The following is a 24,656-nucleotide window of genomic DNA, read 5'->3' as shown; positions in this document are numbered from 1 at the left end:
TTTTCTATTTTGCACAACTTTTTTGTTAGAAGTGTAGGTATTCATTATGTTTGTTGAATTGAGTTGGATAAAAATTGGCAATGCTAATTTAAATCCTAGAGACTAAACTTAAAATGATTTATTTATTTTGAGACAGACAGTGTCTTGCTGTTGCCTAGGATGGAGTGCAGTGGGGCCATCATGGCTCACTGCAGCCTTGAACTCCTGGGTTCAAGAGATCCTCCCACTTCAGCCTCCCAAGAAGCTAGGATGAGAGGGATGCACCACCACACCCAGCCAATTAATTTTTTTTTTAAGAAGAGATAAGGTCTTAGGCCAGATGCGGTGGCTCAAGCCTGTAATCCTGGCACTTTGGGAGGCCGAGGCGGTTGGATCACAAGGTCAAGATATAGAGACCATCCTGGTCAACATGATGAAACCCCGTCTCTACTAAAAATACAAAAAATTAGCTGGGCCTGGTGGCGCGTGCCTGTAGTCTTAGCTACTCGGGAGGCTGAGGCAGGAGAATAGCCTGAACCTAGGAGGCGGAGGTTGCAGTGAGCCGAGATTGCACCATTGCACTCCAGCCTGGGTAGCAAGAGTGAAACTCTGTCTCAAAAAAAAAAAAAAAAAAGAAGAAGAGATAAGGTCTTGCTGTGTTGCCTAGACTGGTCTTGAATTCCTGGCGTCAAATGATCCTCCCACCTCAGCCTCCCAAAGTGCTGGGATTATAGGCATGAGCCATTGTGCCTGACCTAATTAAAATAATTTTAAAATACATTTTTAGAATTTGGTTTAAATAATTCATTTTATAATGGTAACATCTATGCAGTCATAGGCCTTAAAAAATTATAATGGTAATATCTTTCTTTGCTACTTTGATAGAAAATTACAATAAATTTCGAGTGTAAACATACTGAATTATAACATTCTGCCAGATCTCTTAAGTTCCACGGGGCAGGGTTTTTTCTACCTTAATGTAAGTTGCATAGTCACCAAGTTTTCATCCCAAAGTCTTCCCAAAACAAACTAGCCTTGAAGGGCATTTGAGATTTTTTTTCTGGAACATTTCTCTTCGCTTCTTTGATAGTTTGTCTGTTCAGTGTTTTATGCAGTACCTTTGTGGTAGTTGATTATCTAGTAAGTACTTCTAGAACTAAAATGTTAGATGATAAACCATATACCCGGAACTGATAGTTGGGGACAAATGACAGTTGGTCTTCTTTATAAATGGAAAATGTTCTCATTAAGATAAGAGTATTAGATTAAGTGATTCCTAAGCTGTCCCTCCAAAATTGTATGATTCTGTTAAATGGTCATGTGTAGATGATGATGAATTAAGTGGAATGGTGAACGTCTCTCACATTTTCTCTTTTAAAAACCCTGTAGTTCACAATTTATCTTTTAAATGAACCTTGTTACTTGCATTTACTATAATATATGTAATTACTCTAATTAAGGTGGGCAATTAGGAAGAATTTGTCAAATCATGGACATAGTGTATGGTATGCTGGAGATAAAGAAGCCTGATTTATAGTAATACTTGCTAAAATGAGCTTCTAAATACTTGAACAGATTTTTCTCGGTTCGGTGTACTTTAAAAAGGAGATTGTCACATTTTGCTGACAACCATTTATGGATGATTTTACCTTATCCTTTATTACATAATCTTCTTTTTACTAATGGAGTTAAACTTAAAAGTTTTTATTTTCTCTTGAACCCTGTCATATTAAATCAGACCTTGCAGGTGCTGGTCAGGTTCTATGAAACATGTTGGTGTTGGTAACATTAAAAAAACACACTTTGATTATGCTTTTATAGTGTTACAATTTCCCATTCTGTTTCTGCTTTAGAGAGAGATGCTGGTCTTTCTGTAACAATTACATAGTGTTTCATATATGCATTGACTTCTTTGTAATAGATGAAGATGAATGTTTGAATAGCTGTGTTGCCATTGTTTTGTTTTTAAATAGAACTAAATGCTTCCTAAGTTACAAAATAATCATTCTTCAGTGAAGGCGTTAATGTTGCACAGATGGTAGCAAAGGACTTTCCTTTGATTTTTTAATAAGGGACTGGTTCGTCAAAGAGATTTCGCAACTTCTGTTGTGAAACCTATAATAGAAAATAATTATAAAGGCACACAATGTACATCATTATAATCCTTTGATGTAGATTAATGATAGCTAAATCACATTTTCTAATTGCTTCTTTTTTCTATAGTTGATTATTAAATTTTAAGAAAAAACTTGGCTAAGCAGCTCCATAGTAACACGTGCATCTCTGTTCCTCAATATTTTGTGATGTACTCTGAAATTCAGAGAACAGAATTTTTAAATACTATCATTAAGGAATTTACCGTGCAGAGCAAGGACCAATATTTTTCTTCACGAAATGAATATGATGATTTATCATGCTGAGAAGCATTCACCCATAAAAACTGTTGGTAGTTGTTAATAACATGATTTATGTGTCAGCAGTAGCGTTTTGGTTTTTAGTCTTATCTTAGATATTGTCTTAGATATTCAGAATATCTGATAAAATTTGGAATATACAATTGTCTTGTTATGCTCCTTTTTTAGTAATATAAGATACATAATTAAAATCTTGAGTAAAAGTATTATAAGATGAATAATAAAATTGTGTTCATATCAATTACATTGAATGTGTTATCTTCATTTACTCATTTATAAGGTAGGATATATGTACACCTGATTATGAAATTTGGTGTCTTTTTAAATTTAGGTTTTTTAGTCAATTGAGTATGTTGCTGTTGTATATAAGCCTTAACTTTCCTTTAAAAGCTCAGTTCTACATTTTAAACGTTTTTCAAACATTGAGAACCTCAGGGTTTGACATGGTTTTAATTGAAAATGTCATCTGTGTTTAAAATAATTTTTTAAAAATTCAAATACAAGTTATTACAGACTGTCAGAGGATTAACCTTTATGTCTTTGTAATCCTGAGCCTTTCTTGAAAAGTAATCCTGGTAACATTTCATTTTGACCTTTTCTATAGACTTGAGATTATATCAGAAATGACTTGGTTTTGAAATCTGCTTATCACTTACTTGCAAAGAAAAGACCTTGTTGAATCTAGACATAAAGTCTCTGTGTGAATGGATACCTCATTCAGATACTTTGCAAGATCCTGTCTTAGTAACACTTTGTGGACCAGGTCATGTTCAGCTATGACATTTATAGGGTATGCGTAGGAGAGTCTGCCCTTATTCAGATACATACTCCTGCCTCCAGCAGGTTTATCAGTTTACTTCCTTTTCAGTGTAGTACTTCCATCTCATCAGCAGGAAGTGATGGCTGTACTTTGGAGTAGAAATCTTTACTCTTTTGCTAGGCAGTGATCATGTCTGAAATTTCTAGAGATAAATACTAATTAGTTTTCAAAGCCTGTTTTCACATTTCTTCTTACCTGTTTAAGGTTCTTTAACCTGGTAGATGGTTTTTTTTAAAGATAGGTCTTTTGTACTCAAGAAATGTAAGGTGAAAGAATAGGCAAAAGAAGCAATTTTGAACTTGAAAGAATTGAGATTATCATTAACAATCTTCTGGTATATTAATTTTAAGCTGATAAAACAATAAAACAAGCTGTTGTGTGTGAATAAAAAATGACTAAAAGGAAATAAAAAATAATTGATGATGCACTTTTCTTTTGCTAATAAAGGCATGAGAATGTTGAAAAGAAATTTATTCCCCAAAACAGTAAGAAAATGAAATTAAAATAATGTTGTATCTCTTAAATATTAAAAGTTCTTGAGAATAATCACCATCGTAAAATGTTATTGAACATCTTAGTGACATCAGATATTTATTTTCTATGTGGTGGATTTATAGCCCTTAGGATTAAGTCTAGTGGCCACTAGTGTTCTTCTTAAAGTACCTTATGTTTAGAACTCCATTCCATTAAAATTTTTCTTTGATTCTGTAATGTAAGTAAAGTTTTACGCAGAGTTCTTTACAATTTGAACGAAGAGTGACTTCTAAGGAAGAAAACCAAATTTGGGTAGTTTCTTTTTCTCTCTCTTTTTTTCTCCTCTTTTTTCTTATAATAGGAATAACAAAACATTGTAAGAAGCCTGGTTGGTCAGAGGAGATTATCTATATTAACCAGGAGAATGTTTGTCAGGCAGCATGAAATCATTCGTTAATTATTATTGTTGTTAATCTTATCAGGTTTTTGCTGTTTTTTCAACTTTCCTCCCTTTTTTATGTTTTATTTTTTATTGTTTTTTTCATTTTCTGGACCTGAAATTGCCTTTTGCTAATCCAGTTTGTGTAGAGAGATAGAGCACCAGATTGGGAGTTAGGGAACCCCTCCTTTCTTTTCATTTTAACTTTAGTTCTTCATTGTTAAATGAAAGAATTAGACTCGATGATGTTTAAGTTTTCTTCTAGCTCTTAAAATTAATTCTAACATATCTTTTATTTTTATTTTTTGAGACGGGGTTTCACTCTTGTTAACCAGGCTGGAGTGCAGTGGCGCGATCTTGGCTCACCGCAACCTCCACCTCCTGGGTTCAAGCAATTCTCCTGCGTCAGCCTCCCGAGTAGCTGGGACTACAGGCGCGTGCCACCATGCCCAGCTAATTTTTGTATTTTTAGCAGAGACGGGGTTTCACCTTGTTGACCAGGATGGTCTCAATCTCTTGACCTCGTGATCCACCCGCCTCGGCCTCCCAAAGTGCTGGGATTATAGGCGTGAGCCACCATGCCTGGCCTAACATATCTTACATAAACACTTGTAAAGATGTAGGAAAATATGAAATAATCTATTCACTAGTACTTACTGAGCACTGTCTATGAGCTCACCCCTGTGCTGGGCTGACCTAGGTTGATTTTGCCTATGTTTACATTGGGTGGGAGGAGAGAATTATAAGGGATAGTTTTTTTTCTTTGAAGAAAATGAATAACCCAAAGACATAAACAACATAAGACAGCTCGAAGCGAGTTGATTGTCAAAATCACAAAAGTGGTTGACTTGTATAATTTGTTAGTGAAGAAAAACTATACCCCCTTAGGTTCATTGTATGGGGGCCTATGAATTAAACTGTAAAAAAGATTAGCAAGAGAGAAGATAGGTTTTTATTTATGAATGTACATGTGAGTTCACAGAAAATGTGACTCTCCAGGTGAAATGGGAGTTTATACACCTAATTTAATGGGAATAGGTAGAGGGAAGAAAAGTCTTCGATGGAAAGAACAAATGACTTTGTATTTTTTTTTTTTATACTTTAAGTTCTGAGATACATGTGCAGAACATGTAGGTTTGTTACATGGCACATACATGTGCCATGTGGTTTGCTGCACCCGTCAACTCATCATCTATATTAGGTATTTCTCCAAATGCCATTCTTCCCCTAATTCCCCATCCCCAACAGGCCCCGATGTGTAATGTTCCCCTCCCTGTGTCCATGTGTTCTCATTGTTCAACTCCCACTTATGTGGGAGAACATGCTTTGTGTGTTTTTCTGTTCCTGTGTTAGTTTGCTGAGAATGATGGTTTCCAGCTTCATCCATGTCCCTGCAAAGGACATAAACTCTTCCTTTTTTACGGCTACATAGTATTCCATAGTTTATCTAGTCTGTCATTTGGATTGGTTCCAAGTCTTTGCTATTGTGAACAATGCCACAATAAACATACATGTGCATGTGTCTTCATAGTAGAATGATTTATAATCCTTTGAGTATATACCCAATAATAGGATTGCTGGGTCATATGGTATTTCTGGTTCTAGATCCTTGAGGAATCCCCACACTGTCTTCCACATTGGTTGAACTTACACTCATACCAACAGTGTAAAAGCATTCCTATTTCTCCACATCCTCTCCACCATCTGTCTGACTTTTTTTTTGAGACGGAGTTTCACTCTTGTTACCCAGGCTGGAGTGCAATGGTGCGATCTCGGCTCACTGCAACCTCCACCTCCTGGGTTCAGGCAGTTCTCCTGCCTCAGCCTCCTGAGTATCTGGGATTACAGGCACGTGCCACCATGCCCAGCTAATTTTTTGTATTTTTAGTAGAGACAGGGGTTTCACCATGTTGACCAGGATGGTCTCCATCTCTTGACCTTGTGATCCACCCACCTCGGCCTCCCAAAGTGCTGGGATTATAGGCTTCAGCCACCGTGCCTGACCTCTTCTTTTCTGACTTTTTAATGATCACCATTCTCACTGGCGTGAGATGGTATCTCATTAGGGTTTTGATTTGCATTTCTCTAATGACCAGTGATGATGAACTTTTGTTGGCCACACAAATGTCTTTTTTGAGAAGTGTCTGTTCATATCCTTTGCCTACTTTTTGATGGGGTTGTTTGTTTTTTTCTCATGAATTTGTTTATGTTCTTTGTAGATTCTGGATATTAGCCCTTTGTCTGATGGGTAGATTACAAAAATTCTCTCATCTGTAGGTTGCCTGTTCACTCTGATGACAGTTTCTTTTGCTGTGCAGAAGCTCTTTAGTTAAATTAGATCCCATTTGTCAATTTTGGCTTTTGTTGCCATTTCTTTTGGTGTTTTAGTCATGAAGTCTTTGCCCATGCCTATATCCTGAATGGTATTGCCTAGGTTTTCTGCAAGGGTGTTTATTGTTTTAGGTCTTATGTTTAATTCTTTAATACATCTTAAGTTAATTTTTGTTTAAGGTATAAAGAAGCGGTCCAGTTTCTGTTTTCTGCATATGGCTAGCCAGTTTTCCCAACACCGTTTATTAAATAGTAAATCTTTTCCCCATTGCTAGTTATTGTCAGGTTTGTCAAAGATCAGATGGTTGAAGATGTGTGGCGTTATTTCTTAGGCCTCTATTTGTTCCATTGGTCTATATATCTGTTTTGGTACCAGTATCATGCTGTTTTGGTTACCGTAGCCTTGTAGTATAGTTTGAAGTCGGGTAGTGTGATGCCTCCAGCTTTGTTCTTTTTGCTTAGTATTATCTTGGTTATGTGGGCCCTTTTTTGATTTCATATGAAATTTAAAGTAGTTTTTTCTAAATCTGTGAAGAAAGTCAATGGTAGCTTGATGGGGATAGCATTGAATCTATAAATTACTTTGGGTAGTGTGGCCATTTTTATGATGTTGATTCTTCCTATCCATGAGCATGGAATGTTTTTTTATTTAGAACAAATGGCTTTCTAGGGGAACCTGGGAGATAAGAAAGTTTATAATGATATTTGTTTATGCAGATGTGAGTGGTCTTCTCCGTCTTTTTTCCAGTAAATCTCCCATGAAAAGGGATGTCTGGAAGCCTTAACTCCCAGAAGTTTCTGTCTTCAGTCAGTTAAGAAAGGTCTAAAAAGTCTTTGGTCTTTATTCATTTAATCTCAGATGTATTTTTAGTTTAAAATAATCTTCATAGTACCTCTGGAAGTCTAAGTGGTCCCCACAAATTTATATATTGTTTCTTAAGCATCTAGTAATGCCAGCTGACTTACATAAAAACACTTTTATGTTTTTCCATTGTTCTTAGTTTGAGTATGGAATTCCTTAACATTACCAGCAAGACCTTGCATGATCTATTGCCTAAGTTTTTTTGAATTTAAGTTCTGGGATACATGTGTAGAATGTATACTTATTACATAAGTATACGTGTGCCACGGTTGTTTGCTGTACCTATCATCCCATCATGCATTAGGTATTTGTGCTAATGCTCTCCCTCCCCTTGCCCTTCACCCCCAGCAGGTCCTAGTGTGTGATATTCCCCTCCCTATGTCCATGTGTTCTCATTTTTCAACTCCCACTTATAAGTGAGAACATGAGGTTTTTGGTTTTCCTTTCCTGTTTAGTTTACTGAGAATGATGTCTTCCAGCTTCATCCATGTCCTTGCAAAGGACATGAACTGATTCTTTTTTATGGCTGCATAGTATTCTACGGTATGTATGTACCACATTTTCTTTATAAACCACTTTCTTCCTTGATCTCTGTAAGTGAGGGGTATTGGCCGTCCTTTAGTTCCTTAAATTTATTACAGTTGCCCCTTGAACAAATAGGCTTGAGCTACATAGGTCCACTTACATAAAGATTTTTTCAGTCAAATGCAGGTGGAAAATACAGTATTCATGGCATGCAAAACACAAGTATATGGAAGGTTGGCATTTTCTATGCTCTGGTTCTCCAGGAGTGAGTGCAGGAATTGAGTGTGTGGGGATTTTGGTATCTGAGGGTGTCTTCAAACCAGATCCCCAGTAATATAGAAGAACGACTGTATATGCTCTATGCTATTGGGCCTTTCAGCGTTTTATCATCTCCCTCTTGCCTCTTGGTCTAGTTAACTTGTGATCTTTTAGAATGCTTTTTACCATTTCTAATGCTACAACACTTGTAGGGGTCAATATTATTTCCTATTGGATGATAGCCACATAATCTGTTATTGTTTCTACTCTTTTCTTTCTAAAGTTACTCCACATGGCAGTCAGAGTGATAATTCTAAAATATAAAACACGATATCCCTTTTCTGCATTGTATATGAGATCCACAGGACTGTTTCCTTTTTTTATTTTTTTAATTGCATCAGAATTCTTTTTTTATTTTTTAATTTAATTTTATTTTTATTTATTTTCTTAATTGCATTTTAGGTTTTGGGGTACATGTGAAGAACATGCAAGATAGTTGCATAGGTACACACGTGGCAGTGTGATTTGCTGCCTTCCTCCTCTTCACCTATATCTGGCATTTCTCCCCATGCTCTCTCTCCCCAGCTCCCCACCCCTGGCTGTCCCTCTCCTATTCCCCGTAACAGACCCCAGTGTGTAGTGCTCCCCTCCCTGTGTCCATGTGTTCTCATTGTTCCTTTTCATCATTTACATCTCAGCTCAAAAATCAGCTTCTTAATGCTTTCCTTGAAGTAGCAGATGATTATAAAGAGGAGTATCTCTCACAAAAGGTGGTACTTTGTCTACATAGAGACAAACTGTTTTTTTCTTTTTTAAAACTCTACTGAATCTTTGTATATTCTGTCTACTCTTAATAGAATCTTTGTGTTTTAATTCTTGATTGTAATTCTATATTTTTAAAAAGGGTTTAGAAAGTATTTTATATATATGTAGAAAATGTATATATATATTTTCTAAGTGTATAGTTTAATGAATTTGCACAAACTGAACTTACCCAGAACAAAAACAATACCCTGGAAGCCCCTCTTATGCTCCCTTCCAGTCACTGCTTCTTTTCCCTGTAGGGATAACCAACTACTCTTCTGACTTAACACATTAAATTAGTTTTGGCTGTTTTATATTTGATGTAAATGAAAACATATAATGTGTATGTAGCTTCTTTTGCTTAAGAGTTTATGTTTGAGTATGTAGTTATTGTTCATTCATTCTTACTAATCTCTGGTTACACAGCTTGAAATATAAGATGTACCTAAAGGACCATGACTATTGTCTCCAATCCCAGGATTCATTTTGTCCTAGATACGTCTTGAAATCAGATAGTATGAGTCCTCCAACTTTGTTCTTCAGTATTATGTTGGCCATTCTAAGTCTTTTGCCTTTCCAAATTTTAGTACCTTCCTTTTTCCATGTAAATTTTGTAATTGCTTGTTGAGTTTTACAAGCAAGCACACTAGAATTTACATTGGGATTTGTTATATCTGTAAATCTGTTCAGAGGAATTGGCATCTTAACAATATTGTTATAGTTCATGAACACGGTGTCTCTCCATCTGTGTAGAATTTCTTTAATAAGTATTTTGTAAATTTTAGCAAATAGAACTTACACATATTCTGGTAGATTTGTACTTAAGTATTTTATGGGGTTTTTTTTTTTGGTACTGTATTTGGAACATAAGTTTCATGTTTTGTTCTTTGCCCTATCTTCAGTCTCTGAGATACGGCGCAAAGTCTATTGAATGAGTATCTGTCTGCTGTCAAAGAGTTCATACTCTAGGAACTGAGAAAGAAGTACACAATTAAAAGATGGTACAATTTAAGGGAACAATTAAAAAAAAATTTTTTGGGAGCTCCAGGTGGGAGCAATAAAGTTCATGTAACAGATTGCTTTTTCTTTTTTTCTATCAGATTTGAAAGAAGATAAATCTAGGACAAGGTTGTTTAATGATGCAGAAAACAAGAAGAATTCAATTAAAATGTGGTTTAGCCCTCGAAGTAAGAAAGTCAGATATGTTGTGCGTAAAGTTTCAGTGCAGACCCAGCCTAAAATAAAAAATGATGTAAATGCTCAGCAAGACTCCATGTATGAATTTGTTTCCACAACTCCTCCTGCAGATGTTTCTGAGAAGGCTAAAACGGCTTCTGCAAGATCTCTAAAAAAGCAAAAAAAGAAAACTTTAGCTGAAATCAACCAAAAATGGAATTTACAGGCAGTAAAAGAAGATGGCAAATTTGACACCAAAGAGGAATCGAAGCAAAAGCTGATATCCTTCTGTAGCCAACCATCCGTTATCACCAGCCCTGAGATAAATGGTGAAATAGACTTACTAGCAAGTGGCTCCTTGACAGAATCTGAATGTTTTGGAAGTTTAACTGAAGTCTCTTTACCATTGGCTGAGCAAATAGAGTCTCCAGACACTAAGAGCAGGAATGAAGTAGTGACTCCTGAAAAGGTCTGCAAAAATTATCTTACATGTAAGAAACCTTTGCCATTAGAAAATAATGGAAAACGTGGCCAAGACAATAGACTTTCCATTCCCGTTTCTAAGAGATGTAGAAGCAACAATCTGAACACCAGTGGAGATTTTGTTAAGCAACTAGTGCTCTCAGAAAATACTCCATTGCCTGAAAGTTCTCCAGACACTAAGAGCAAGAATGAAATAGTGACTCCTGAGAAGGTCTGCAAAAATTATCTTACATCTAAGAAATCTTTGCCATTAGAAAATAATGGAAAACGTGGCCAACACAATAGACGTTCCAGTCCCATTTCTAAGAGATGTAGAAGCAGCGTTCTGAGCACCAGTGGAGATTTTGTTAAGCAGATGGTGCCCTCAGAAGATATTCCATTACCTGAAAGTTCTTCGCCACCTTCATGCAAACGTCAAGTTCATGGTACATCGGGGAGGAAAAACAGTAATATGTCAGACGAACTCATTAGTCTTTCACCAGGTACACCACCTTCTACATTAAATAGTTCAAGGTACAGACGAGTGACATCTAGTCCCTCAGCAATGAAGCTGTTACCCAATATGGCTGTGAAAAGAAATCATAGAGGAGAGACTTTACTCCATATTGCTTCTATTAAGGTAGGATGCTTACTCTGAAATGCCATCTCAGAATGAGGCTAACTATAATTCAGTTTCTTTGCAGTTTGTGAAAAGGGGCGTAAGATTACTAGGATAATTAACCTTTCACAGGCGTGATACTTCCTCTGAACCAGAGAAGCAAATTTCACAGGGAAGGCATTTCTACTTCACTTTGAGCAGTGGCCCGAGTCTGGACAGCATGATCTTGTAGGAAAAAAACGATATTTGAATATTTCAGCTTTTACTTTGCCAAGTGCTTTTGCTTTTGTCTATTTTATCTTCAGTTTTTATCATTTTGTTTACCTGGTCTCATGCTTTATGAATGTAGACAATTGGTAAGTTATTACAGGTAATAAAGAGCCCACTAGAATTTGGAAGGTTGAAAGACGTGGTCTGGGCCGGTCGTGGTGGCTCACACCTGTAATCCCAGCACTTTGGGAGGCCGAGGTGGATGGATCACGAGGTCAAGAGATCGAGACCATCCTGGTCAACATGGTGAAACCCCATCTCTACTAAAACTACAAAAAATTAGCTGGGCATGGTGGCGCGTGCCTGTAATCCCAGCAACTCAGGAGGCTGAGGCAGGAGAATTGCCTGAACCCAGGAGGCGGAGGTTGCGGTGAGCCGAGATTGCGCCATTGCACTCCAGCCTGGGTAACAAGAGTGAAACTCCGTCTCAAAAAAAAAAGGAAAGATGTGGTCTGTACATTTCTCCAGTGACGTGGACATTTGACTATTAGAAATGGCTACTCTGGTTCACCACAAAGGAGCTGCTTTTTGCCCTACAATCAGCCATTCCTTTTTATTGACCCATTCATTGACGTTAATTCTCTTTAATTATTGCCTCAACACCTGGGATGTGGCAGCCTTTTTCGGAACCTGGCCTGTTTTCTGAACACTTGGCAGTGGCTAATCTTTGAAAGTGACACAAATACTATAAATTAAACAGAGCAGTAAGCACCGTAGCTTTATAGGCTTTGCTCTGTGATTTAATACAAGTGTTAGGAAAGTGTGATATGGTAGACCTTAGTACTAAATTAGGATAGCTTTCATGCTCTCTCAGTGACTTTACATAGTAAATTCACCCAAGAAATCCTTTGGTCTTCTGGATGGGTAGAGAACTTTGGGATGTCTAGGAGGAACCACTTGGAGGCCTACAAATATAAGGCTCATTATGGGCAACATTAAACATTTGGGAAGAACATGGAGTAGGAGTAGACATTGAGTGTGGTCTCAAGATTTCTGTATTTCTGTCTGGAGAAAGAGCATAGTACAAAATGAGCTTATCCCAACTGCTGCTGGTTCATTTTCCTTGCTTTTCTTACAGATTAATGAGAAATATAGTCAGCTTTGGGTATCTGTGTGTTCTGTGTTTATGGATTCAACCAACTGCAGATCAAAAATATTTGGGGAAAAATCAGTAACAATATGTGATAAAAAGTAATGCAAATTTTAAAATACATAATTATTTACATAGCATTTGTATTATATTAGGTATATAAGTAATATAGAGATGATTTAAAGTATACTGGAAGGACTGTGTAGGTTATTTGCAAATACGTCATTTTATATGAGAAATCTGTGGATTTTCGTTATCTGCTGGGATTCTGGAACCAATTCCTCACAGATACTGAGGCATGACTACTCTATTTCTGATACCAGTGAGGCAGGCACCTTACAATATGACCACATAACCTTTGGACAACTTGAATTTTTGGACTTGTCTCTGGGTGTGTTTTAATTTGATTTCTCCAAACCTTGACTTGCAAAATAAGACTTCTGTGTCATCTTTGTTATATACATGCATATTATGCATACATATAAGCTATTCTAATCTTAATAGGAAGTTATTAATGCTTCATAAATGTAAGTAGCTAGTGTAATTATTTTTGTTTATTTTTCTGACTAATATATAATACTTTATATATTTTGCTTTTTGGGAATTTTCAGACCATCAGGTAAGCATTTACTTATATTGGTGGAGACTTTTTCTTCTAACCGTAAGAATAATTTATCTTTATTAATCAGGATCCCTAGGGTCTAGGCCAGAATTTTGTAAATTCTTTCTTAAACGGGCAGTTAGAGTAAACATTTTCAGCTTTGCAGGCCATGAAGTCTCTATCATAGCTGTTCAACTCTGCTGTCGTAGTGCAAAAGTAGCCATAGACAATATGCAAACCAGTAATTTTTTACATACAAAATTGGGTAGTTTGCCTACTCTTGGTCTAGGCATGGGAAGAATCCGTAATAGAATATTAAATCAGGAAAAAATGATGGCATACTCCTGTCCTGGTGAATTTTCTTTATTGATATGTTCGAGATTGCTTCATATGAGTTTTGTCAGTTTACTTAGAGTTTTGCCAGAATTAGAATAATCCATCTTTATTTCTTTGAACTTAATTATTAAATGCAATTATTGTCACCACTTGTCATTATGTTACGGTAAATTTTTTAAAAGTTAATTGATTTTTTTATTGTTTGTTAAATCACCAATTAATAGTGTCCTTTAAAAATTTTTTGAATTGCATATATGCCTCTGACCTTAGCTTTATTTTAATAGACAGATTCTTAAAATCAGTAGATTTGTTAGTGTGTGTGTATATATATATTTTCTTTTTTTTTTTGAGAGAGTCTCATTCTGTCACCCAAGCTGGAATGCAGTGGCATGATCTTGGCTCATTGCAACCTCTGCCACTTGGTTCAAGCAATTCTCCTGCCTCAGCCTCCTCAGTAGCTGGGATTACAGGCACCTGCCACACCGCCTGGCTAATTTTTATATTTTTAGTAGAGACAGGGTTTTTCCATGTTGGCCAGGCTGATATCTAACTCCTGACCTCAGATGATCCGCCCACCTCAGCCTCCCAAAGTGCTGGGATTATAGGCATGAGCCACCACATCCAGCCAGTCTTTTTAGATGAGATGTGAGGGTTGTTTCCAGGTTTTAGAGATTATCACATTCCTTAGTTTGTGGTCCACTTCTTTTTTTTTTTCCACTGCTAAGAAATATCTTCTGCCAGAGGTTCTCTTCTTTATATTCATATCCAGCAGCTGCAGACTGAGCCCTTCACACATCTCATCTTTCTGACATAGCTAGGAAAGACTCTCTGCTTTTAAGGATTCATATGATTAAATTGGGCTACCTGAGAAATGCAGAATAATCTCCCCATCTCACGGTGCATACCCTTAATTACATTGCATTGTCCCTTTCACCATGTAAAATAACATATTCACAGGTTCTGGGGATTATTAGTGTGGACATCATAACTTTTTGACCACAGCACTGAAGTAGCTTTCTAATTTCTTGCACGAATTTCCCTTTGTATTTCCTGGAGTCAGTTGTATATGTAACAGCCAGAGTTACATATGCAATCTGACTGAAGTCAAAATTGTCATTTCTCTGCTCTCCAATCAATAACTCGTTTTTATATTCCTCTTCCTATTTGAATATCTTCTTAGCTCATGTTCCTGTTTGAATGTCTGCATCATCTGTGTTAAACTGCTATTGAAAACACTGTTGTGAATGGAAGATTTTTATGAGAAAGCATTGTGCCTAAGTAGAAACTAAGATAAATACTCATCATTTATTCTTCTGATTTATTACCACAGTTACTCTTGCACCAAGCCAAGAAAAAAACAAAATATTAAAGACATAGAGAAAATTTTCTATTTTCTATTTGTCACCTTTGCTTGAGAATTTGTGCCATACTGACCTTCCCCTTTTCCTCCCCCACATCCCCCCACCAAGTTCTCTAGCACAAATTCTTAAAATGCCAATGGTCACTCATCATTTAAGCCCCAGCAATGACTTACTGTGGAATAGAAGAATGGCTTGAAGATGGCATGTCATGATGTATTAGTGATGTGGACATAGTAGGTAATGTTTTGAAGGCAACTTACAAGCATGGTATGCTTAGAACATAACAAAGGTGGTGAAGATCCCTTGTGAAAAGTCTCATTCAGAGTTTAACTTTGTAGTTTATTATACTGTAATGCAGTCATGTTATATTGTGTGTGTAATTATTATGTATGCTTCATGGTAGCTTCATGAGAAGGTAGCAAAGGACACAAAGCAGCCTTGGCATATATGATATTTTCAAGAGTTTGATCTCTAAAACACCTCTTGGAGTCAGTATCTGTTTTTTCCCCTCTGTCATCCCCCACATATGTATAAGTCTGCTTTAGTAATACCAGTAACTTATTGTACCATTAACTAGGTTATCAGAATTATCTGTTAAATTACAGGCATATCTTCTTTAATTGCACTTCACCTTTTTTGTGCTTCACAGATACAGTTTTGTTTTTGTGTTTTTTGACAATCCTGCATTAAGCAAGTCTGCCTGTGCTGGGTTTTGTTTGTTTCTTTGTTTGTTTTTTTAACAGCATATGCTCAGTATGTCTCTGTGCCACATTTTGGTAATTCTCACAGTGTTTCAAATCTTTTCACTACTCTTGTATCTGTTACAGTGATCTGTGATCGGTGATGTTTGAGGTTACTGTTGTAATTGCATTGGGGCATCACAAACCCTGCCCATGTAACACGGCAAACTTAACTGATAAATATTGTCTTTTCTGACTAACTGGTAATTCTCCCATCTCTCTTCCTTTGAATCCCTATTTCCTGGGACACAACAATATTGAATTTAGGCCAAATAACAACCCTACAATGGCCTTTAAGTTTTTAAGTGAAGAGTCGCTCATCTTGTCCTTTATATAAGAAGCTAGAAATGAAGACTGAGGAAGGCATGTTGAAAGTTGAGATAGGCCAAAAGCTAGGCTCCTGCCAAACAGCCAATATGTGAATTCAAAGAAAACGTTCTTTAAGGAAATTAAAAGTGCTACCCTGGTGAATACACAAATGAGAAGAAAGCACAACCACCTTATTGCCAACATGAGGAGAGCTGGATGGTCCGGATAGATGATTGAACCAACCACAGTATTTCCTTAAGCCAAACCTTACTCCAGAGCAAGATCCTAAATCTCTTCAATTCTGTGAACGCTGAGAGAGATGAGAAAGCTACAGAAGTTGGAAGCTAGCTAGGTTCATAAAGTTGAAGGAAACAACCCTTCTCCATAACATAAAAATGCAAGTTGAAACAAGTGCTGATGGAGAAACTGCAGCAGGCTATCCAGAAGATCTAGCCAAGATAATTAATGAGAAAGTGGCACACTAAACCACAGATTTCAGTGAAGTTGAAACAGCCTTCTATTGGAAGAATATTCCATCTTGGTCTTTCATAGCTAGCAAGGAGTAGTCAATGCCTAGCTTCAGAACCTCAAAGAACAAGGCTTTCTTGTCAGGGGCTGATGGAGCTGGTGACTTGAAGTTGAAGCCAATGCTCATTTACCATTTGGAACAACAAATCCTGGGTGAGAGCACATCTTGACAGCATGGTTTACTAAATAATTTAAGCCCACTGTTGAGACCTACTGCTCAAGAAAGATATTGAAAATATTACTAATTGACAGTGCACCTAGTCATTCAAGGGTTCTGGTAAAGATGTATGAGAAAATTAATGCTGTTTTCATGCCTGCCAATAAAACATCAATTCTATAACCCATGGATTAAGGAGTAATTTTTACTTTCAAGTTTTATTACTTAAAAAAAATACATTTTGTAAGGCTATAGCTGCTATAGATGGAGATTTCCACTGATGGTTCTGGAAATGATTCACTTTTCTAGATGCCATTATCATTGGTGATTCATGAGAGGATATCCAGATGTCAACATTAACAGGAGTTTGGAAAAGAGTCAATTACAGTTTTCATGGATGACTTTGAGTGGTTCAGGACTTCAGTGAGGAAAGTTACTATAGATGTGGTAGAAATAACAAGACAACTAGAATTAGAAATGGAGCCTGAGGTTGTGACTGAATTGCTGCAGTCTCATGGATGAGACATTGTTTCTTATGGATGAGAAAGCACGTAGTTTCTTTTCTTCAAATGGAATCTACTTCTGGTGAAGATGCTGTGAACATTGTTAAAATGACAACAAAGCATTTAGAGAATTATTTAATCTTAGTTGATAAAACAGCAACAGGATTTGAGAGGATTAGCTCCAATCTTGAGAGAAGTTCTACGTGGATAAAATACTACCAAACAGCATCACATGCTACAGAGAAATCTTTCATGAAATGAAGTCAGTTGATGTGGCATACTTTATTGTTGTCTTGTTTTAAGAAACTGTTGGCTGGGCGTGGCAACTCACGCTTGTAATTCCAGCACTTTGGGAGGCTGAGGTGAGTGGATCACGAGGTAGAGATTGAGACCATCCTGGCCAACATGGTGAAACTACTTCTCACCTAAAAATACAAAAGTTAGCTGGTTGTGGTGGCATGTGCCTGTAATCTCAGCTACTGGAGGCCAAGGCAGGAGAATCGCTTGGACCCTGGAGTTGGAGGTTGCAGTGAGCAGAGATTACATAACTGCACTCCAGCCTGGCAACAGAGTGAGACTCCATCTTTAAAAAAACAAAACAAAACTGTAAAAACCACCCCAACCTTCAACAACCACCTGCTTGCTTAGTCAGCAGCCAGCAGCATCAGGGCAAGACCATCCACCAGCAAAAAGTTTGTCACCATTTTTTAGCGATAGTTATTTTAAATTAAGGTCTGTTCATTTTCTTTAAGACATAATGCCATCGCACACTTAGTAGACTACAGTATAGTGTACATATACCTTTTATATGCACTGGGAAACCAAAAGATTCGTGTGTCTTGCTTTATGGCAATATTTGCTTTATTGCAGTGGTCTGGAACTGAACTGACAGTATCTCCGAGGTGTGCCTGTATTTTATTCAATAAATTCTAAGAAGCCAGAGAAATATTTAACATTTTTAGAGCTTCATTCCAGATGGTTAATTTTTGTTTGTTGTAATGGCATCTTTTGCCAAGAAGGGAAGTTTTAGGTTCCTGGTCGGTTCATTTACATGGAAAAGCTTAACCATGCTGGGAAAGTCATTTGTCTTGTACTTACTTGTAATGTTCTGTATTGTCTTTAATAATATGTTTATTATTGGTATTTTAGAAGAGCTAACCTTTATCATAAGGAAAAAGTTTTGTTCTTGTGTGTGTGTTTTTGGGAAGTTAATTTATATTGCTGGAATATGCGTGGATCTGTAGTATGTACAAATGTGTGAAGGATCTTTCCTTTGAAAAATTAGCAATAAAAGATTCAATGGGACACACTCATACAGACCCTCATATTCAGCCTTCAGTGTATTACTTGAAAATACCAAATTCATTTAACATTTTTAGTAAGGCTTGGCAAATACTTTCCTTAGATAAATTTTTTTTGCTATGGTTTAAGAAAAGTTTAATTATTCTTTCAAGTTGTGAGGAGCCCAAAAATGAGTACTTGAAACTAATTTAAAGAAGCCAGAATCAAAAGTCAATTTATTTCCTGGCTACTTCATATCAGTTCAAGCTTATCCAGTTACTGTAGACTCTATCTAATTATCATAATTTTATTTATGAGCATGACATTAAATTTACATGAAGTAGAAAGATGAAAATATGACAAACTTTCAAGTACTAGAGAGGAGAAAGCAGATTGGTTATAAAAAGCAGGCCGTTTGCTATTCAGCTATACAGTTCAAGAGGTGGGTAGAATGTTAACAGAAGACACTTTGATAATATGAAGAGGTGACATGAAAGAAAAATAGCAACGGTCTAGCAACCTTGAAAGAGAGTCTACGTTTATTCTTTAAATTGTCACTCTGTTTCTGTTTGACTATTTCCATGAGACTCTTCCATTTCACAATTGTGTTTGTATTATTTTTTAATCTTCTTTTTTTTTTTTTTTTTTTCTTTGAGACGGAGTTTCGCTCTTGTTACCCAGGCTGGAGTGCAATGGCGCGATCTCAGCTCACTGCAACCTCCGCCTCCTGGGTTCAGGCAATTCTCTTGCCTCAGCCTCCTGAGTAGCTGGGATTACAGGCATGCGCCACCATGCCCAGCTAATTTTTTGATTTTTAGTAGAGACGGGGTTTCACCATGTTGACCAGAATGGTCTCGATCTCTTGACCTCGTGATCCACCCACCTCAGCCTCCCAAAGTGCCGGGATTACAGGCTTGAGCCACCGTGCCCGGCCTTTTTAATCTTCTTTACTATGTTTTTTCATTACCACGTAGAATTAGAAAGGGGAAATATGTTTGAGAAGGTTTTTGTGTGTGAGAGTATTTTCATGTTGAACATAGGGAATGTGCGTGGTTCTGGTGGTTGATCTCACTTTTTACAGGATTGTTATTGAAAAAAATCAAATTTGTATCTTGGCAGATATTCCTGCATTCGTTTGTAACTGATATGAATATAAAGCAAAAGTTGCAGGGGCTCACATAGCTGAGGCAGGAGGTTGCTTGGGTCCATTAGTTTGGGCAACACAGGCCCCCATCTCTAAAAAAAATAAAAGCCAAGCTTGGTGGTATATACCTGTAGTCCCACCTACTACTCAGGAGATTGAAGCAGGATAATTGCTTGGGCCCAGGAGCTTGAAGTTACAGTGAGCTATGCCATTGCACTCCAGTTGCTAAATACATGGTAACTTCCTCTAGAAGTAGAATAAAATGTTTCTTTTTTTATTTTTTTTCCTTGAAACTGGGTCAATTGATTTGAAACCTATGATCTTTTTAGGCCCATCGAGCATTTATGGTAATTTTGTTAATTTAGGAATATAAAAATATATGTTACATGTGGATTTACTTTTTTAGAAAACTGAAGATTTGCTGTATTTGAGAAGCAGCCCAGAGCATGGAAACAGAGACAATTAGAAATAAAAAGCATTTTTTTTTTCTGAGATGCAGTCTCACTCTGTTAACCCAGGCTGGAGTACAGTGGCATGATATCAGCTCACTGCAATCTCTGCCTCCCAGGTGCAAAGAATTCTCCTGCCTCAACCTTCTGAGTAGATGGAATTACAGGTGTGCACCACCAGGCCAAGCTAATTTTTGTATTTTTCGTAGAGATGAGTCTTCACCATGTTGGCCAGGCTAGTCTTGAGCTCCTGACCTCATGATCCACCTGCCTTGTCCTCCCAAAGTGCTGGGATTATAGGCGTGAGCCAGTGCACCCAAGCCAGTAAAATTTTTTAAAAAGAAAAAAAATCAAAAGTCAGGAGAATTAATGATTTCTGCAATGTCAAACCAACAGAGGAAAAAAATCATTTTAGAAAAGAGTATTAGGGGTAGGGGTGGGAGGGGAGAGATTTATTCACTAAAGAAGCACTTCACAAAACTCAGAACACAGTGTTATGTATGTAACTTCTGTCATCTATGGCTTTTTATTCAGTCTTTTTTAAGAGTACCTTCTGCTAGTTATTTTTGCCTTATCTTCATGGACTTATCGTACCCTCTCCTGTTATTCTAAAAGAACTGGTTTACTTACATTTGCAGTGACTGGTGATAATAGTGTAATTTCAAGAAAAGTTTTACCTTCGTCCCGTGGCATAAACGCCTCTTTCTTCCTGTAACCTGACGTTATTTTACAAAGGGATAGTATCTCTTATTTTACAGCTAGAGATTTTTAAAAAGCCTTTTTAAGAGTTAACTGATACTTAAAACATAATAAGTAATTAAATATAAAAGAGAGATGTCAGATCTTCCCACATTACACGAAGGGGAATATTTAAGAGACCTTGGTATTCGATAGCTTAAGAATTCTGTGTCTCACTTCTAGGGAAAGGAATAAAAAAGAGGCGAGAAAGAGGGCAGACTCCCTGAGACCTGTTCCTCAGACTTAACTCCTTTGCCAGAGTCTACCTTCACTGGAGGCCGGCAGCAGAAGGAAGCTATTTTATTTCCTACTTCAAAAGACAGCTTTAAAGTGACCTTAAAGGTCCACTCACTTGTAGTAGGATTTAGTTGGATCATGACACACAAAACACAGAAAGTTCAAAACTGGGAAGGAGACTTTAATTTTAATGCTGTTTAATAATTGATAATGTCTTAATATTATAAAAGCCAAATTAATATTGTCTGCCCTCATTTTCATTGCCTTGTGCCTTATTTTAATTCACTTATTTCCCAGATCTTTTTCTTCATTCAAAAAGAGGTGTTGAATTATAAAGTGAAGTTACTGTATTTCTTACTGTACCTTCATCTTCCTTCTCTCTCCACTGCACTGGTGTGCTACTGTTAGAACATTGTTGTGTAGATCTCCAGAGTACTGGAATAGGGAAATAAAGAGTGAGAGGTTGAAAACTATTTGTTAGAAAAGATTTGTAAGGCTACATCATGGATTTACAGAAGCTCTATTTCCTGTAGAGTTAGTTGATAATGAGTGGTGATCTTAGTCTTGAACGGGGCGGGGGGCAGGGGATAAAAATGTAATGCTAATTCCATGGGCTGATTCAAATAGGTTGCTACCAATCTCTTTTCTGCCATTTTAAACAGAGCAATTGTTGCTTCGTAGAAAATGTTGTTGAACAAATAAGGTGAATATAAACTAAATGAATGTATTAGGATGGAGTAACTGCCAATAAAAAAATTTGGCTGTTTTTTAACTTTGGTTTCACTGAGCAGTCTTCTGGGCTAAACAGTTTTGTCTGTTTTAAACAATACCCAGAAGCCATTTACATATATACTCAAAAATGTTTTTTCACAAATAAAATTATGGCTTTTAAAACTTCATTATGAGCAGATGATCTTTAGCTAGTGTTCTTTATTTGTTACCGTGAAATGAATTTTGAATATGGCTTGCTAATAGATTTTGTAGTCTGTATTCAAGCATGACCGTATTTCTTGATATCTCAGAATAATTTATGCATAGATAATTTCTTTTTTTTGTTTTGTTTTGTTTTTGTTTTTGTTTTTTTGAGACAGAGTCTCACTCTGTGGTCCAGGCTGGAGTACAGTGGCATGATCTCTACCCACTGCAACCTCTGCCTACCGGGCTCAAGTGATTCTCCTGCCTCAGCCTCCCAAGTAGCTGGGATTATGGGGTGGCACTACCATGCCCAACTATTTTTTGTATTTTTAGTAGAGATGGGTTTTCACCATGTTAACCAGGCTGGTCTCAAACTCCTGACCTAAGGTGATCCACTCATCTTGGCCTCCCAAAGTACTGGGATTACAGGCATGAGCCACCACACCTGGCCTAATGATTTCTTTATTCACTCATGAACAGTAGCCTTAAGAGACAACTATTTAAGTTTTACTTTATCTTGAAGATAACATTTAAAAAATCTCAATGTTTTCCTTTCTTTCCTTAATGCTTTTTAATTTCTTTCTATTTTGTTCATTTTTCTAGGGCGACATACCTTCTGTTGAATACCTTTTACAAAATGGAAGTGACCCAAATGTTAAAGACCATGCTGGATGGACACCATTGGTATCTGTCTGGTTTTTATTCTCATTCTTTTTATGTTTTACAGTTCTTATAGTTTATAGTTATGTAGTTGTCTATGTTTCATCCTCTGCCACATATACTCTTTTTAGTCTGAAAAATTTATGTTTTCATCAAGTATGAGAACATGATTATTTTCCTTCTAGCTTTTCATTTGTGACAGGCAAGAAATTGGTTACCTTTTGACAGACTAGATTTAGGAATCTACTTGTACTATATTGCAGAATTTAGCTAATGTCTGGAGATTACACCTACAGCTGACATCAGGCTCCATTCTGTAGCACTGCATGTCACTGGAACCAAATTTCTTGGAACAAAAAGTGGTCAGAGGACTGAGTATAGGAAAGTGATCACAAGGAAGTAATTCTTACTGAGGGTCTATCTCAGCCTCACTTACACCCTATCCAATTGCAGAGATATAAGACAGTAGAAATCTTTGCTTACATTAAATGTTTTTAAAAGTCTTTGCTTATTATTACTAAAAGTAAAAGTGTGAAGCATAATCTGGAAACAGAATGACACAAATACTTGGAAACAATTGCTATGTAGGCTGATTACATTAGGAAAAATAAATGTGAGATTTGAATGCAGCCACAGAAGTGGCAGCAAATGAAGTAGATGCCTTCATCCTGTAAACTAGAAATGCAGCCCGGAAATTAAAAAGCTGGGACGATTTAGTCTGGATCAGTCACTTTGCTGGTTGGACTCTACTGGCTGGCTAACCTTTTCAAAGAAACCTTAATTTTTTTTCTTCAAAGCTACTAACAAGTTGTAGTAAAGATTGGTTAGTGATGTAGAGGGTTTAATGCCTAATTAGGATTCCTTTCTCCTAAAAATAGACCTACAGATGTTGAGTGTGGTATCACATATTATAAATTGAAATAGATGTACTTAAAAAGTATAGAACGCGAGAGATCTAGTAGAATACGACATTGTTAGTAGTTCATTAGACATAAGGGAAGATTTGTACCTAAGGCATCTTTGAGCATTCCATTCTTACCAGTTCAGTCATTCAGCAAGCTCTTTTTGTATTCCTACTCATGTTATTTCTCTTATTAATGACAGTGGTCATACAGCTATCTGTAGGTTCAGCAAAGTACTCCACAGATACTTTGTTGCATGATGTGTGTATGTACTGGTACAGATTTTTTGTATCATCTTGTTATTAAATACATAGTCTTTTTTTAATGTTTTAAATTTATTGTAGAACAAGGAGCTATAGTTGGTTTAAAGCTACATTTTTTTTTTTTTTTTTTTTTTGAGACGGAGTTTCGCTCTTGTTACCCAGGCTGGAGTGCAATGGCGCAATCTCGGCTCACCGCAACCTCCGCCCCCTGGGTTCAGGCAATTCTCCTGCCTCAGCCTCCTGAGTGGCTGGGATTACAGGCATGCGCCACCGTGCCCAGCTAATTTTTTGTAATTTTTAGTAGAGACGGGGTTTCACCATGTTGACCAGGATGGTCTCGATCTGTTGACCTCGTGATCCACCCGCCTCGGCCTCCCAAAGTGCTGGGATTACAGGCTTGAGCCACCGCGCCCGGCCCACAAGCTACATTTTCTTAAAAAAAAAAAAAAAAAAATGGTGGGCCGGGCGCAGTGACTCATGCCTGTAATCCCAGCGCTTTGGGAGGCCAAGGCAGGCAGATCATGAGGTCAGAAGTTTGAGACCAGTCTGGCCAACATAGTGAAACCCTGTCTCTACTAAAAATACAAAATAAATTAGCCAGATATGGTAGTGTGTGCCTGTAATCCCAGCTACTCAGGAGGCTGAGGCAGGATTATTACATGAACCCTGGAGACAGAGGTTGGGGTGAGCCAAGATTGCAGCATTACCCTCCAGCCAGGGCAACAGTGCGGAGACTCCATCTCAAAAAAAATGTAAACGTGCTGGACCCAAGGCTCAAATGAATTGCCTTTTCTTATTTCATGAATTACACAGATCTTTATCAAAACGATGAGTTAATAGTAACTTTCACTCTGTCAACAACTTAACAGTCTTCATGAGTATTTAGGTAACAGTAAATTTACTGCCTGACATTTACATTTTGCTTTTTTTTTTTTTTTTATAGAAAGTGATTTATTTAAAGCAGAGGGAGAAAAAGGAGAAGGAGAAAGAAACAGTTAACTTTCACACT

At 37.0% G+C, this 24,656-nt stretch overlaps 1 protein-coding gene across 2 annotated transcripts in view; it reads left to right on the top strand.

The window, feature by feature from the left end:
- Positions 1–24,656, top strand: part of BARD1 (BRCA1 associated RING domain 1) — a 90,040-nt gene that overhangs the window by 20,170 nt on the left and 45,214 nt on the right. For both annotated transcript variants that reach the window (XM_078329174.1, XM_008999430.4), the window contains 2 exons: positions 10,007–11,184; positions 22,426–22,506. In XM_078329174.1, coding sequence (XP_078185300.1) covers positions 10,075–11,184; positions 22,426–22,506 — 1,191 coding nt within the window. In that variant the 5' untranslated portion in view covers positions 10,007–10,074. The remainder of the gene's footprint in view (positions 1–10,006; positions 11,185–22,425; positions 22,507–24,656) is intronic.

The sequence above is a fragment of the Callithrix jacchus genome, chromosome 6, assembly GCF_049354715.1.
Source record: "Callithrix jacchus isolate 240 chromosome 6, calJac240_pri, whole genome shotgun sequence".
NCBI classification, from domain to species: domain Eukaryota; kingdom Metazoa; phylum Chordata; class Mammalia; order Primates; family Cebidae; genus Callithrix; species Callithrix jacchus.
The sequence above is the reverse complement of the archived record's forward strand: the minus strand, read 5'-3'. Positions and strand labels throughout refer to the sequence as shown.